At 37.3% G+C, this 17,713-nt stretch overlaps 1 protein-coding gene across 8 annotated transcripts in view; it reads right to left on the bottom strand.

Annotated features, from left to right (window-relative positions):
* The window catches only part of MTMR2 (myotubularin related protein 2), a 120,098-nt gene that overhangs the window by 20,383 nt on the left and 82,002 nt on the right, over window positions 1–17,713 (bottom strand). For all 8 annotated transcript variants that reach the window (XM_055320608.1, XM_055320607.1, XM_055320604.1 and 5 more), the window contains 2 exons: window positions 7,866–8,015; window positions 6,762–6,950 (listed from right to left, as the gene is read on the bottom strand). In XM_055320608.1, coding sequence (XP_055176583.1) covers window positions 6,762–6,950; window positions 7,866–8,015 — 339 coding nt within the window. The remainder of the gene's footprint in view (window positions 1–6,761; window positions 6,951–7,865; window positions 8,016–17,713) is intronic.

The raw sequence follows: 17,713 nt of genomic DNA on the forward strand, positions 1-17,713 counted from the left end.
CAGAAGACATATTAAGCACAATATTAAAAAAAAAAAAAAAGGCAAAACAAGAGTCCAGCCAGGGATGTAGACTTTGGTAATGGAATATAAAGAAATACAACAAGATGGTTATTATAAAAGTTAGGACTGTGGTTACTTTTAGTAGGATTAGAAGGTGAACTGGATTGGGACACAGCACCCATGGAAGACTTAGTGGCTGGCAAAGTTGTAATTCTTGACATGGAGATGATGATTTTGTCATGTCATGAACATCACAAGAAGATTTGTCATGTTCGTATTAAGTTATAAAAAAAGTTGAGAATTCAGGTAAAAAAAATACCTGTCACAACAAGGATATACATTTTTGCAAATTAAAAAGAGGGGGATAACTGTGAGGATTGGGTGAAGGTAGCCAAAAGGTACAAACTTCCACTTAAAAGATAAGTTCTGAGGATGTAATGTAAAACCCGATGACTACAGTTAACTATATACTGTATATTTGAAAATTGCTAAGAAAACAGATTTACAAATTCTCATCACAAGGAAAAAAAATGTGTAACCATATGAGATGATGGATGTTAACTTACTGTAGTGATCATTTCATAATACATACACATATCAAATCATTATATTGTACACCTTAAACCTATGCAATGTTCTCAACAATTGTATCTCAATAAAAACTCGGGAGAAAGACATCAGGCTGGTAAACTGAATCAATTTTCCTGAAGAATACTGACAGTATGTAACAAAACTCTTTAAAAATGCATACTTTAAATTTTGAATAATCATTGTATATCTAGGATACTCTTTTAAGGAAATAAAGATGCCAACAAAAGATATTTATTTCACTGATATCTAAAATAAGGATGCCTAGGTAGTTCAGTTGGTCAAGGGCCTGCCTTTGGCTCAGGTCAGAATCCAGGGTCCTGGGATCAAGTCCCCCATCGGGTTCCCTGCTCAGCAGTAAGTCTGCTTCTCCCTCTCACTCTGCCCCTCCTCTCTGCTCCTGTGCACGCTCTCTCTCAAATAAATATGTAAAATTTTTTAAAATAAAGAAATACTTAAACACTTGATATGAGAAAAATGACTAAATGAGTAATGACACAGCTGTAACAAGTACTATTAAAGTATCTTTTAAGAATATTGTATTAGAAGAAATAATTCCGATAGCATTAAGAGGAAAGACAAACAAAATAATCAACATATAAGCGCACAAAAAAAATGGAGGAAAACACAGCAAAATATTAGTGGACATGGGTGATTTTTATTTCCTTTATTTTTCTATGTCTGCCAAGTTCTTCTATACTAGTACATATTTTGTCACCAGCAAAATGTACCAGTTAATAAAATATATTAGCCTTTTAAAAAGGGGATGATTTACAAACTGAAATATGTATCAGAATGATTTTTTAAAATAAGATAGGGACTATAACACTTTGCATTACCACCTATCCTGCATTACACTTCTCTTTCCTCTTCCTCTCATGCTAGAAAACATACTAAGTCTCCCTCATGCTAATTTGGAGTAAAGTTTCAGAAGGGGAACAAGTAATCACTGGAAAGATATATGCTAGTCCCTGTGAGGCAAGCTTCACATATACATTATCTCATTTCTCCTTTAAGGGGGAATAGGTACAGTTTAATAGAGAATACCTGGAATTCACAATGCTCTCAAAACACTAAATAAACAGGATGGAAATAATTAGGTGCAGGCACCATAATTTAATTAAAAGGATGATCATCCCAGCATTGTTTATAAAAGCAAAAAACCCCACAAATAACCTAAGTATCCAACAGTTGATATTATTAGTTATTGTAGCATTAAAATAACATTATAAATAAATGTTTATTGGCGTAGAAAGATACAGTGTCTACAGAAAAAACCAAGACTATTGCTCCAGCTAACTTCAAGTTCAGGTTGAGTAACTTGCACAGGTGGAGGGCAGTCAGCAGAGGGCACCACCAGTCTCTGGGAACACTGCTCTCCATTCCGCAACCACAGAAGCTCAGTCGGCGGTCAAATTTGGAGAAAGGAGAAGATAACTGCTGAACATTTATTATATGTGTGGGCACAGGATTATGCACTAGTTTTTATTAGATGAGTTTTGCCCCAAAACAATCCTGTTAGGTATTATTATTCTCATTTTACAAAAGAGCAAATTAAGGTCTAAAAAGGTTAAATGGGCAAAAGACATGAACAGAAATCTCACAGAGGAAGACATAGACATGGCCAACACGCACATGAGAAAATGCTCTGCATCACTTGCCATCAGGGAAATACAAATCAAAACCACAATGAGATACCGCCTCACACCAGTGAGAATGGGGAAAATTAACAAGACAGGAAACAACAAAGTTGGAGAGGATGTGGAGAAAGGGGAACCCTCTTGCACTGTTGGTGGGGACGTGAACTGGTGCAGCCACTCTGGAAAACTGTGTGGAGGTTCCTCAAAGAGTTAAAAATAGACCTGCCCTACGACCCAGCAGTTGCACTGCTGGGGATTTACCCCAAAGATACAGATGCAATGAAACGCCGGGACACCTGCACCCCAATGTTTCTAGCAGCCATGTCCACAATAGCCAAACTGTGGAAGGAACCTCAGTGTCCATCGAAAGATGAATGGATGAAGAAGATGTGGTTTATGTATACAATGGAATATTACTCAGCCACTATAAAGGATGAATAGCTACTATTTGCCTCAATGTGGATGGAACTGGAGGGTATTAGGTTGAGTGAAGTAAGTCAATCAGAGAAGGACAAACAGTATATGTTCTCATTCATTTGGAGAATATAAAAAATAGTGAAAGGGAATAAGGGGGAAAGAAGAAAAAATGAGTGGGAAATATCAGAAAAGGAGACAGAACATGAGAGAATCCTAACTCTGGGAAACGAACAAAGGGTGGTAGAAAGGGAGGTGGGTGGGGGGTGGGGGTGACTGGACACTGAGGGAGGCACTTGATAGGATGAGCACTGGGTGTTATGCTATATGTTGACAAACTGAACTCCAATAAAAAAATAAATAAATAAAAATAAAAATAAGATAAAAAATAATAAAAAGGTTATATAATCCATCACCACATGACTTCACTTTGACCCCATCAATGCCAGTTGGTGCACATAGCCCACATAGGGGACACCCTCTGAGTGCCTGTCTCTAGTGGCCCAAGGGGATTGTATTTCTGGGCCCTATGAGTCCGAGACAATTAGAGACATAGCTCTTGATAGGCTACCACCCTCTAGCCATTATACAGTCAGGAGACTGAAATACATCTTCAGTCTTCCTCTGAAAATGGCCCGACCACCTACTAGATCTAGAGCTTTAGCCTGAGGGACAAGCTTCAGATTTATAACACATCTAGAGACTATGGAAACACTCTCAGGAAACATAAGCTGAGGGATACTATCCATCTATGAGCTCACTCTGCCCTGCTGTAGCTTACCTGTACCTCCAGAGGAAAAGCCCATCTACTTGTCTGAAGCCTCAAATTGTGCAACTGTCACTAAGATGACAAGCAAGGTCTATAGTTGCAGTCCCTGAGGACTGGGTATATTTGCATACCTTAAAAACTGCTGAGAGTCTAGCTCCCAATCAGCCTAAAACTGGGAGATGACTAAGGTCCTTCCCCCTGGAAGACCCAAAGTCTCAGTGTCTGCTTTTAGCTTAGGGCATGAATCAAGAGTCCAGGGATGGAGTCCCACATCGGGCTCACCACAGGAAGCCTGCTTCTCCCTCTGCCTATGTCTCTGCCTCCTGCCTCACTCTCTGTGTTTCTCGTGAATAAATAAAATCTTAAAAATAAAATTTCAGAAAACACTCAACATAATAAAGGCCACATATGACAAGCCCACAACTGTTGTACTCAATGGTGAAAAGCTGAAAGCTTCTTCTTTAAGATCAGAAACAAGACAGGGATATGCAAACTCACCACTTCTATGCAACCTAGTATTGGAAGTTCTAACCAGAGCAATTAGGCAGAAAAAGAAATAAAAGGCATCCAAAATAGAAAGGAATAAGTAAAACTGTAACTTTCTGTGGGCATAATTTTATATAGAGAAAACTCTGAAGACTCTACCCAAAAAATTATTAGAACTAATAAATGAATTCAGTAAAGCTGTGGGGTATAAAATCAATATATAAAATCTATTACATGTCTATACATTAACAATGAACTATAAGAGAATTAAGAAAACAATCCCCTTTACAACTGCACCAAAAAAAATAAAACACTTAGAACTAAATTTAACTAAGAAGGTGAAAAATCTTTACACTGCAAACTATAAGATACTGATAAAAGAAACTGAAGAAGACACAAATAAATGGAAAGATACTATATGCTCATGGACTGGAAAAATTAATTTGAAAAATATCATATTTCCCAAAGCAATCTACAGATTCAATGCCATCCCTATCTACTAAATTCAATGCATTTTTCACAGAAATAGAACAATCTTAAAATTTGTATGGAACCACAAAATATCCCATTATCCTAAGAAAGAAAAACAAAGCTAGAGGCATCATGCTGATTTTAAACTATACTAGAGGGATGTCAGGGTGGCTCAGTGATTCAGCATCTGCCTTCAGCTCAGGGCATGATCCCAGTCCTGGTATCGAGTCCTACACTGTGCTCCCTTTAGGGAGCCTGCTTCTCCTTCTGCCTGTGTCTCTGCCTCTCCCTCTGTGTCTCTCATGGATAAATAAAATAAAATCTTTAAGCTGCACTACAAAGCTATAAAAATCAAAACAGTATGGTATTGGCATGAAAACAGATACATAAAACAATAGAATAGAACAGAGAAGTCAGAAATAAACCTCATGTCAATTAATATATAACAAAGGAGGCAAGAATATACAACAGGGAAGGACAGTCTCTTCAGTAACTGTTGCTGAGAAAACTGGACAGCCACATGCAAAGAATGAAACTGAACTACTAACTTACACCATAGACAAAAATCAATTTGAAATTATTAAAGACTTGAATGTAAGACCAGAAATCATATATTTCTTAGAAGAAAACTAAGGCAATAAGCTCCATGACATTGGTCTTAGTGATCTCTTTTTGGCTCCTACTCCAGAAGCAATGCAACAAAAGCAAACAGGACTACATTAAACTAAAAGGTTTCTGCGTAGCAAAGGGAGCTTCTCACTAGTGAATGGGAGAATATATTTGCAAATCACACATCAGGTAAGGAGTTAATCCAAAATATATAAGCTCATACAACTCAATAACAACAAATCCAACTGAAAAATAGGCAGAGGATTTAAATAGACATTTTTTCAAAAAAGACAAAAGACAGCCAACAGGCAAATGAAAAGATGCTCAACATCACTACTCACCAGGAAATGCAAATTATAACCATAATGAGATATAACCTTATACTTGTCAAAATGACCATTATCAAAAAAATAAACATGATGGAAAACAGTATGAAGGTTTCTCAAAAACTTAAAAGTAGGGCAGCCCTGGTGGCTCAGCGGTTTAGCACCGCCTTCGCTTCAGCCCAGGGCCTGATCCCGGAGACCCGGTATCGAGTCCCACGTCAGGCTACCTGCATGGAGCCTGTGACTCTGCCTCTGTGTGTGTGTGTGTGTGTGTGTGTGTCTCATGAATAAACAAATAAAATTAAAAATTAAAAAAAAAAAACTTAAAAGTAGAATCACTATGCAATCCACCAATTCCACTTCTGGGTATTTATTGAAAAAACAAAAACACTAATTCAAAAAGATCTGTGTAATCTATGTTCACTGCAGCATTGTTTACAATAGCCAAGATATGGAAAGAACCTGTATGTCCATCGGTGGATGAATGTATAAAGAAAATGTGGTGTGTACACACACACACACACCAGAATACCATTAAGCTATAAAAAGAAATGAAATCTTGCCATTTTTACAATATAAATGGACCTCAAGAGTATCATACTAAGTGAAAGAAGTCAGACAGAAAAAGACAACCATTGTATCATTTCACTTATATGTGGAATCTAAAAAACAAAATAAATGAACAAACAAATAATAGATACAGAGAACAGACTGGTGGTTACAGGGTGGAGAGTTTGTCAGGAAACAAAATCGATGGAGATAAGGAAGTACAAATTTTCAGTTATAAAACAGATGTCATGAGAATGTAACATACAACATGGGGACTATAGTCAATAATACTGTTATTGCAAATTTAAAAGCTGCTGAGAAGGTAAATCTTAAGTTTTCATTAGAAGAAGAGAATGTTGGAAATTTGTATGCTGACGGATAGTAAATAGACTTCACGTGGTGATTTCACAATCTACACAAATACTGAAACATTATGTTGTAAACCTGTAACTAATGTATTTCAACTGTACTTCAACAAAAAAGTAAACAAATAAAAAATTACAAGATTAACTGACTAGGAGCACCTGGGTGGCTCAGTCAGTTAAGCATCTGACTCTTGATTTTGGCTCAGGTCATGATCTCAGGGTCAGTCATGAGATCAAATCCTATGTCAGGCTCCACACTCAGTGGGGAGTCTCCAGATTCTCTCTCTGTCCCTCCCTGTACTAGCGCACACTCGCGCTCTTGCTCTGTCTCTCAAATCAACAAATAAATCTTAAAAAAAAGAGAGAGAGAGAAAGAGACTGTATAACTCAAAGTCATGCCATCAAATAAGAGAGCCAGGATTAGAATCTACATGTTTGTCACTGGAGAGCCTGAAATCTTTCTACGACACAATGTAGCTCCCATCAAACTCACCTGATTCATGAAACTGTAACTGTAATCTTATTTACTGAAAGATAATCTCACCTTATTGGCAACAGCATTGACACTTGGCCGGGCATCAAATATAAAGATTTTATGAGACTGGGCATTGGAGTCCATGATAGCTTGAAGGTATTTTTCATCCTCTTTGCTTCGCTTTCCACTCACTCCTACCATGGGCTGGCTACACCGAGTGATAGTGGCTTGACTCTCAGGATGAATCCAGGATAAAACCTTAGTGGGGGAGAAAACAGTGACATGCTCTTTATATATTTCTCTATTTATAATTCTTCTCAAAAACATCACTCTATAAAATTCTTTCTAACTGGTTCCAAAGTCTAACCACAAAGGCTGTACAAGACTGCTATAAAAATCATCACCTTTCTTTCAAGCCAATTCTGGCATATGGAAAATCTGCTCTAATCCTTTAAGCAGGTATTGATTTATGGAAGTCATGATTATTTGGAAGTGTTGTCTCTAGAGTAAAAATACATTAAAAGGGAGTTAAGTAAACCCCTTAAAGTTTTATTATTAAAGTGGCAACCAGTCCAACTATAAAGACTTCAGAATGTGTAACTTTGTACATAAAATTATTTGAACTGATCTTTCTAAAACATAGTGATTCATCATAAATTCATCAAGTCTTCTTCTTTCCAAGACTTAAAGGAAAAGAGCATCTGTTGCCCTGATCAAAGAGTATATAATAAAAAAAAAGAAATAGTAAACAATAAACAGCCAACTTTGTTTTCAAGAATCACAATTCTGTGCAGTTCTTTAATATCCTTGTCAGACTCTCCAGAAACTTCTTTAAGTCTTTCCTCATTTTAATTTTACTAAATAACTCATTCTCTAAAATCTCCATAGAAGACATGTTGTAGCTATTTTTATCCTGTATCCATTCTCCCATTCATTAACCTCAGCATTATGCAGAGTGCAAAAACATTTACTAGGGCACCTGGGTGGCCCAGTGGCTGAGCATGTGCCTTTGGTTCAGGTGGTAATCCTGGGTCCTGGGATCGAGTCCTGCTTCAGGCTCCGTACAGGGACCCTGCTTTTCCCTCTGCCTGTGTCTCTGCCTCTCTCTGTCTCTCATGAATAAACAGAATCTTAAAAAAAAAAATTTGCAAAGTCTCAAAGTTTCATACTTACTGGGATGCGGCCCCTAGATCTGAAGGATGCCACTCTCTTTAATTCTTCATCAGGAATATTTGCTGGCACAACCAAGAGGGCAGGATATGTATCACAAAGCTCATAACGTTCATTTATCTTTGTTATCCTCCAGCTTTCATTGGGAATTCCCTACATGTGAAATAGAATGTAAGACAAATTACTACCTAAAATATTAAAAGATATTGAAATAAAAGCCATCCTATTTAACTTCTTTTATCTCCACTGTCCATTTTTTAAGTTGTTGGAATAATTACTATCTACCTGTAGTGACTGGGCTTTTAGGATGAGATATTCTAATGTAGGGATCTGTGTTCATTTTGGCAGCCAATTATACATTGAAAGATTTCTCAAATCATTAAATACTGATAGGTGGCTGGGTCTGTGTGAAACATATCCAATAGGAAGCAAGGACACAGTAAGACTGTAAATGTTCCTTGTCTTAAAAACAAAAACAAAACAGTCTCGTTCAGGTTGACTGGATGATTGACTTTTCTGCTATTTGTCTACAGAAAGAAATTTCAGGAAGCAGGTACCAACAACCACCAGAATATTATATATATATTTATCACATACAGACCTAAAGTGAAGTTTTCTCTCCTAAATTATAGTACTAATGTAATGCTGCTAATCTGACACATATTAGAAAAGCAAGGGAGTAACAGAAGGCAAAACCAAGAGGCAAGAAATACTTTTTAAAAACTTCTTAAAAACATATCAATTATTAAGCTCTCATTTGGTCCTTCAATATTTGCTATAACCAGTCTACTATTTCACATAAGGGGTTACCTAAGTTAGAGTAAGATACTTAAAAATTCTCCATCTTTCATTCTACAGAAAATAGAGCCATTAAATTAATTGGAATTAAGAAAATATATATATTTAAACTTTTATGGCCCCTTACAACTCATATAATCAATCAGAAAAAGAATTTTTAAAGAAACCAAATTATAGTTTAAAAAAACATTTATTAAGCATTTATTATAGCAATTATAATTTTAAAAAAACATTTATCAAGCAAGAAACATTATGCGCTGGTACATACCAGCAGCCTCTTTACACTCACACATGCACATATTATATTCAGGTTTTGCTAACTTCATTTGATAGATGAAAAAATGAAAGAGGTAATAGAGAATTCCACATACATTCCAAATCTATCCTTTTATTTAAAAGTACATTGTTCCTGAAAAAATTAATATTTTATAAATATAAACACTATACTGGTTCATGAAATTGTTCTAAAATCTGAAATCGAAGGACAGGGGTGCCTGTTTGGCTCAGTCAGTTAAGCTTCTGTCTGTCTTCAGCTCAGGTCATGACCCCAGGGTTCTGGGATAGAGCCCCGAGTCGGGCACCCTGCTTCCTCTCCCTTCTGCCTCTGCCTGCTGCTCCAAGCGACTACTCGTGCGCATTCTCTCTCTCTCTCTCTCTCTCTAATAAAGAAAAAAAATGAAAAGAGTGAATTTTTTAAATTTCATTTAAAAAAAAATGAAATCAAAGGGCAGAATGTACTCTCCTTTAAAGAGGTCTTTCTCAAGTAATCAACAAACACCCAAGAGGACATTAATTAACATTAAGAAAGGAGAGAAAATTCTCTCCCAGGAATCATATGGTAAATACCATCTAGAGAGTTTTTCTATTTTTTTTAGATTTTATTTATTTATTCATAAGAGACACAATGAGAGAGAGGCAGAGACAAAGGCAGAGGGAGAAGCAGGCTCCCTGCAGGGAGCCCCCTGTGGGACTCAATCCCAGGACCCTGGGATTATGCCCTGAGCCAAAGGCAGATGCTCAACAAATGAGCCACCCAGATGTCCCTCATCAAGAAAGTTTCCATGTATCCCTAGCCATGGTCTGTTTCTTCATTGGTGTCTTACACTCTATTTACATCCTATTTAATTAGCTTAGTCCCAACCTACTTCTTATGATACACGTCAGCCCCTCCTTCTTGCCTTCCTCAACTTCTTTATATACTAGACAATTTTTCAGGTGAGATTCTTAATTATTTTTTAGAAATAAAAGAAAGACTTAATTAGAAGCTTAAAAATATATTTCTGGGATCCCTGGGTGGCGCAGTGGTTTGGCGCCTGCCTTTGGCCCAGGGCGCGATCCTGAAGACCCGGGATCGAATCCCACGTCGGGCTCCCGGTGCATGGAGCCTGCTTCTCCCTCCTCCTGTGTCTCTGCCTCTCTCTCTCTCTCTCTCTGTGTGTGTGTGTGTGTGTGACTATCATAAATAAATAAAAATTAAATATATATATATATATATATATATTTCCATGATAGAACAAAAAAGTACAGTGAACTGGCAAGTTTATAGAAGTGGAACTTTAGCAAAAACTTTAGATACCATCTTTAACTCATCCCTCTTCCTTAACCCCCTACATCCAATCGAACAATTTCTAATTTTTTCTTCTAAAAGTACCAAAAGAAAACTTTGCTATTTTCAATCCTCATTACAACTTCCCTAATTCAGGCCACTGTCACTCCTCTCCTGTCCCTCTGCAATACATTTTCCATGCTGCCTCTCCAATAATCACCTAAGTAAGTTATCATGTCATTCCTCTATCTAAAAATTGTCAGTGGTTACCTATTCCTTTTCACATAAAATATAATTCCTCCATGAACAGGAGTGATGTCACCAAGATGGCAACATAGGTGTTCCTGACTTCACTCTCCATCATAAGAACAACTAACAACTATTTAAGGACAAGACATCACTGAGAGGATCCTAGAACATGGGACTGAAGTACTTCGGCACTTCAGAGACCCAGAGACGCTACATTAGAAGGTAAGACAAGAGGCTATATGTTGACCTCACTATCCCTCCCCCTAGGCCAGCCTAGCCCAGCCCAGCACCACACAGAGAGGTCTCCCCTGAGCCTCTGGCTCCTCCAGCAGGAAGGAGAACCCAGGGGAAACAGCCAGCACCATCCCCCAGCACTGTGGGTGCCCCTACTTTGAGCCTGTACCTCAGGGACTGCAGGGAAATCTGTGGGGCTTATCCCCTGGGAATCTCTGACTGTGATGGAGAAGTGGGAAAGGGCTTCCAACCACCAGCACATGGATCGTGACAAACTGCTTTCACATCTGCTGTGCCAAAGGAGTAACCCAAATTGGTGGTTTTGTTCATCTGCAGAGTAGTCAGGAGCATGCACACTCTGACCAGGGAACTCAGCAAGTTGTAGAACTCCCTAATTTGGACCCTCAAACAAGGAGTTTTGCCAGCCCTAAACTCCAGTTTGCCCACCCCTAGACCGGAAGTTACATCACAGCCCCACACACTGCAAAGTGTCTTCCCACCCCATTTGACCAAAAGGACTGGCAAAAACTGTAAGGAGTGTGGACCAGTAGTCAAGCAGGCAGACAGGAGAGAAGAGCTGATTGTTCCCAGAGTAAAGCCAGTACTGGGAGAGCTGCGTTCCCAAGCAGGGTAGCTCTTGGCCCTTCCCAACTACTGAAACTGTTTGGGAAACTGAGAGTAGCTAGAGAGGCCCCTCCCTCTCCTACCAAGGCAAGGAGGCTAAAAAACAGACCGAGCAGCTGTGGAGAGTGTCTTCTAGCCCATGTGACCAGAAAGGGCTGGCAACAACTCAGAGTAGCAGTGTAGTCCAATGATACTCAAGCCAAGAAGTGGGCAAATAGCTAAGAATCTGCAGAACAAAACTAGTGGTCCTGTTTGGTCAGGGAACTTGGGATCTAGATCAACTTGAGTTAACATAACAAAGAGCTTTACTCGCTTTAGAACTGTTTCTCCTGCCACACTCAGGAAGGGAATCTAACTCACTGCCAAGCTCACTGCTGAATATAGCTCTCAGCCTATCTGACCAAGGGACCCAACCAGAGAACACAAGAAGCTAAGAGTTGGTTCCCTGAAAAGAAAAATAAAATTGGTAAACTCTTAGGCAGACTAACCAAGGGAAAAAGAGAAAAGGCCTAAATCAACAAAATTATAAATGAAAAAGGAGACATTCCAACTGATAACACAGTAATTCAAATTACTGTAAGAGGTTACTATGAACAACTAATTCCCAACAAACTGGACAACCTAGAAGAAATGGAAACATTCTAAGACAACTTACTGAGACTAAATAAAAAAGAAACAGATACTCTGAATAGACGGCTTACTAGTAAGGAGATTGAATCAGTAATCAAAAATCTCTCAACAGAGAAAACCCAAGACCAAATGGTGTCACTGGTGAATTTTATTAAAGAAGATCTAACACCAACCCTTCTCAAGCTCTTCCAAAAAACTGAACAAGAGGGAACAATCAAACTCATTTTATGAAGCTAGCATTATCCTGATACCAAAACCAGAAAAAGGATACTACTAGAAAACTACATATAAATATCCTTGATGAATACAAATGCAAAAATTCTCAATAAAATACTAGCAAACAAAATTCAGCAGCACATTAAATGGATCATATACGATGATCAAGTGGAACTGATCCCTGAGATGCAAGGATATTTCAAGATAGGCAAATTAATCAATATGATACATCACATCAGTAGAAAGAATCATGCAATCATCTCAAAATACACAGGGAAAGCATCTGACAGAATTCAACATCCATTCATGATAAAAATTCTTAACAAATCAGGTAAAGAAGGAACATATCTCAACATAATAAAGGCTGTATTTGACAAGCCCACAGCTAAAATCATTCTCAATGGTAAAAGGTTAAAAGCTCTTCCTCAAAAAAATAAAAAAAAAAAAAAAAGTAAATAAAAGCTCTTCCTCTAAGATCAGGAACAAGACAAGGGTGACCATTTTCACCATTCTCATTCAACAGAAGTCCCAACAAGAGGAAAAAAGGTATTAGAGTTAGAAAGGAAGAAGTAAAACTATGTTTATTTGAGACAAAATAGTTTTATATGTAGAAAATCCTAGACTTAACTCAAAACTGTTAGATCTAATCAATGAATTCAGTGAAGATGCAAGATACAAAAATTAACACACAAAAATCAGTAGCACTAAGAATGAATCTACTAATAAAAACAACAAAGAAATCAATCCCATTTATGATAACATCAAAAACAAAATATGGGGCACCTGGGTGGCTCAGTTAGTTAAGCATCTGTCTTCGGCTCAGGTCATGTTCCCAGGGTCCTGAGATCAAGCCCCATGTCAGACTCTCTGCTTAGTGGGGGGTCTGCTTCTCCCTCTCCTCCCTACTTGTGCTCTCGCTCTCTCTCTCTCTCTCTCTCTCTCTCTCTTTCAAATAAATGAATAAAACCTTTAAAAAAATAAAATACTTTGGAATAAATCTAACTGAAGGAGATAAAAGATCTCAACTCTGAAAACTACAGGACATGGAAAAAAGAAATTGGACAATGATGCAAATAAATGGAAAGGTATCCCATGTTCAATAATTGGAAGAATTAATATTGTTAAAATGTCAATATTACCAAAAGCAATCTATAGAGTCAAAATAAGCCCTATCAAGATCGCAATGGCATTTATTACAGAAGCAGAAAAAATACTCCTAAAATTTATATGGAACAACAACAAAAAACCCAAATAGTCAAAGAAATCCTGAGAAAGAACAATAAAGCCAGAGCTTTTATACTTTCTGATTTCAAGCTATATTATAAAGCCATAGTGATCAAAACAATATGGTACTCACATTAAAACAGATAAATACCCTAACAACAGAATCAAGAGGCTAGAAATAAACTCACACATAGATGGTCAACTAACCTTTGACAAGTGAGCAAAAATCTCAACGGGGAAAAGACAATCTCTTCAATAAATAGTGCTGGGTAATTGGATATTCGTATGTAAAGAATGAAATTGGACCCCATGTATCACACCGTTCACAAAAATTAACTCAAAATGTATTAAAGATTGGGGGTATCTGGGTGGCTCAGTTCGTTAAGCTCATGTCATTATTTCAGGGTTGTGAGATTGAGCCCTGCATCACACTCTGCACTGGGCATGAAGACTACTTAAGATTCCCTTTCTGTGCTTCCAATCTCTCCTTCTCCCTCTCTTTAAAAAGAAAAAAAAGGGGGGGGGGGATTAAGGACTGAAATGCATTTGTCCTAAAACCATGAAATACCCAGAAGAAAATACCTGAAACCATGAAAGCCCTAGAAGAAAATACAGGAATGGAGTTCCTTGACATGGATCTTAGCAATAAATTTTTTGAATAAGACACCAAAAGCACAAGAAACAAATAAAAAACACTTGGTACTACATCAAATTAAAAAGTTTCTGAACAGCAAAGAAATCAAAAACAAAGTGAAAAGACAACCTACAGAATGAAAAATACTTGCAAACTGTGTATCTGATAAAGGGTTAATATCCAAAATATATAAAGAACTTATGCAACACAACAGCAAAAACCAAGTCACTTGATACTAATGTAACACTGTATCTTAACTATACTCAAATTAAAAAAAAATTTTTTTAACAGTTGAAGGACCTGAATGAACATTTCTTCAAAAAAGAAAATATAAGAGGATCCCTGGGTGGCTCAGTGGTTTGGCATCTGCCACCAGCCCAGGGCATGATCCTGGAGTCCCAGGATCGAGGCTACATTGGGCTCCCTTCATGGAGCCTGCTTCTTCCTCTGCCCGTGTCTCTGACTCACTCACTCTCTCTCTCTCTCTGTATCTCTCATGAATAAATGAATACAATCTTAAAAAAAAAGGAAAATATAAGAGGCCAACAGACACATGAAAAGATTCTCAATATAGTTATTAGGTAAATGCAAATTAAACCCACAATGAGATCACCTCATACCTGTCAGAATGGCCACCATTAGGAATAAGAGTGGGGCAGGGTGGTGGGGGGAGAGATGACAAATGCTAGTGTGGATGTGGAGAAAGGAAACCCCGTTGGTGGGATTGTAAACTTTCAGCCACTATGGAAAACAGTATGGAGGAAGCTCAAAAAATCAAACACAGAACCACAATATGATTCAGCAATTCCACTTCTGTGGATATATACAAGGGAAATGAAAACAGCGACTCAAAAAGATAACTGCACCACCCATATTCATAGCAGCATTGTTTATTATAGCCAAGACATAGATGCAAACCAAATGTCTACTTGTGGATGAATGGATAAAGAAGCTGTGGTATTCTTATACAATGAAATATTAGTCAACCATGAAAAGCAAGAAAATCTTATCACTTACAGCAACATGGAAGGACCTTAAGGGTATTACTCTAGGTGGAATAAGCCACACAGAGAAAGACAAATACTATATGATCTCACTTACATGTGGACTATTACAGAAAAAAAAAAAACTCAGAAAAGGATAGAAAGAAAAGATTTGTGGTTGGGGGAAAGGAAATTGAAGGGAAGGGGTCAGGTGGTAAAAAGGCAAAAGCTTCCATCATAAGAGAAATAAATATTAGGGATGTAATGTACAACATGATGACAAAGCTAACACTGCTGTATGATATAGGAAAGTTGTTGAGAGTAAATTCTATGCGTTCTCATAAGGAGATAATTTTTTCCTTTTTTCTTTCTTTTCTTTTTATTCTAGCTAAATGGAAGATGGATGGTAGCTGAACCTATTCTGGTAATCCTTTCACAATATATGTAAATCAAACCATCATGGTTTATACCTTAAACTTACACAGTGATGTATGTCAATTATTTCTCAATAATTCCTTTATGGGACTTAGCAAAGCCCTTCACACTCCAGCATTCCCCAGTCTGATCTCTTGCCACCCAAGACTCTAGTCAAGCCTATACCAATACTTTCAGTTCCCAAAGGGCTTCATATTCTCTTACTGGAGTACCTGCTTTATCAGTCATTGTATTCACCAAAATTGTCAGTTTACTTCTTTGAATCCTCCACTAAATATATGCTCTTTGGAAGTCAGGATTGTGTCTTCCTGTTTCATAGATTTAGTCACTAATATATGTAGTGCTACATAAATTGGACGGACGGATGAGCAAAGGAAGGAAGGAATAAATGAATAAATCAATGAACCACAAGGAAGCCTTTTTTTTTTAAGATTTTTAATTTATTTATTCATGAGAGACACAGAGAGAGAGGCTCAGACATAGGCAGAGGGAGAAACAGGCTCCATGCAGGGAGCCAAACGTGGGATCCTAGGTCTCCAGGATCACACCCTGGGCTGAAGGCGGCACTAAACCACTGAGCCACCCAGGCTGCCCCAAGGAAGCCTTTATAAGAAGCAAAATTAGTTTCTCAAGTTTTCTTAGAAAACACGGAGTCAGAGCTAAGATGGTTGGATCACCTGAGAACCTGATATATTACCCCAACCCACGTATGTACTCCCATCTCTCAAGCCCTTCTCATATCCTTAAAAAATCATTCCTTGGGAGAACTATTATTACTGGAGGGATTGTGTCACATTCTTCAGGAAACTGGCAGAGTGAGGGTAGAAGCACTGACTTAAATTACATTAATGGCTATTGTCTTCCTATTTGTAGATAAGGTAACACATCTATTGCCCCTAAATGAACTGCCTTCCAAACTGAAAAGTAGAGTTGACTAATCAGCATGCACTTTTTGTAGTCATACTAAAGACTTACTGACAACTACTGATATTCGGCATACATTTTTACACTCTTCTTGCAAATCTCTGCCTTTCAGTTAACGTATCCATTTGTCAGAGTCATGTTACAACCAAAATAACTGGCTTATAGCCTTCCTTAGTTATTTATACTATAGTTCTGAGGATAAATTCTGTTTTCCTTGACTGGACTTGAATGTTTCCCAAATTTGTTAAGCAACACATTTACCTTATGATTAAATATTTCTGCAGAAGACCATGTTCACTTTCTTAATACTGATTTTTACTCTTTTAGCAACTTGATGATTTTCCTTGATCTTATCCACCAATTTCAAGGGTCCTCTGTATAATCACTACATGCATCAAGAGTTAAAGAAACATCCTCTTACATAACAAATTTAAATAGTTATTAATAATTTTGCCCATTAAAAATTGTATGATCAGCACTATAATGTATAGGTCTATAGAATTAATGTATGTGGCTTTCCTTTCATGTTTTAATGGCTGCACACCATGAAGCTAACCAGTCATGATTTCTGTTTTTAGAGCTTTACAAAGTAATAAAAACAATAATGATCATTTGGATAGATTTCTTTGGTTAATAAAATACCTTCCTATATATTACTAATCCTTCAAACATTCCTATAAAGCAATCCTTATGACCAAGTAAAAAATAAAAGCACTATGACAAAAATGGCTCATTCAAGAACATTTATTTAAGAGTGAGAGTAGAGATTGTATGCAAACTCGGTCTCTCGGTCTTCTAAATGCTATGGAATTCGACTGTGGTAATAGTTGCACAACTTTGTATGTATGTTAAAAGCCAGTGGACTATACATTAAAGTGGTACATTTTATGGTATGTGAATTACACATCAACTCTAAAGAAAAAAAGAAGAGGCCCATCTCTATGTTCTGAGATGGTATGTATCCTCCAAAATACATAAAATGAAAAAGGCATAAAATCTCTGAAAGAATACATAGGCAACCAGCAACATTATTTTGTAAGAGTAGAGGTACTGGAATAGTGGGGGACAAGGCTGTCCTGGAAGGGAAACCTACCTTTCCATATACCCTTTTGTACTTCTAAATTTTATACAGAGTGCAAGTATTACCACTTATAATTTTTTTTATTGAAAAGAAAAAAGAAACACTCTGATGCTTTATCTTTAGTCTGAAGGTTTATATTAAAAGATTATCTTCATTTTCTCCTGTAACAATGTTAGTATACATCAAAATCAACCCCAGAACCTGAATCATCTAACCACAAGAAATACAGTGTTCTCTACACAATATGCCATTTTAGTTACCTCAGAGACAGAG

Source organism: Nyctereutes procyonoides, unplaced genomic scaffold (genome assembly GCF_905146905.1).
Source record: "Nyctereutes procyonoides isolate TBG_1078 unplaced genomic scaffold, NYPRO_anot_genome, whole genome shotgun sequence".
Taxonomy (NCBI): Eukaryota; Metazoa; Chordata; class Mammalia; order Carnivora; family Canidae; genus Nyctereutes; species Nyctereutes procyonoides.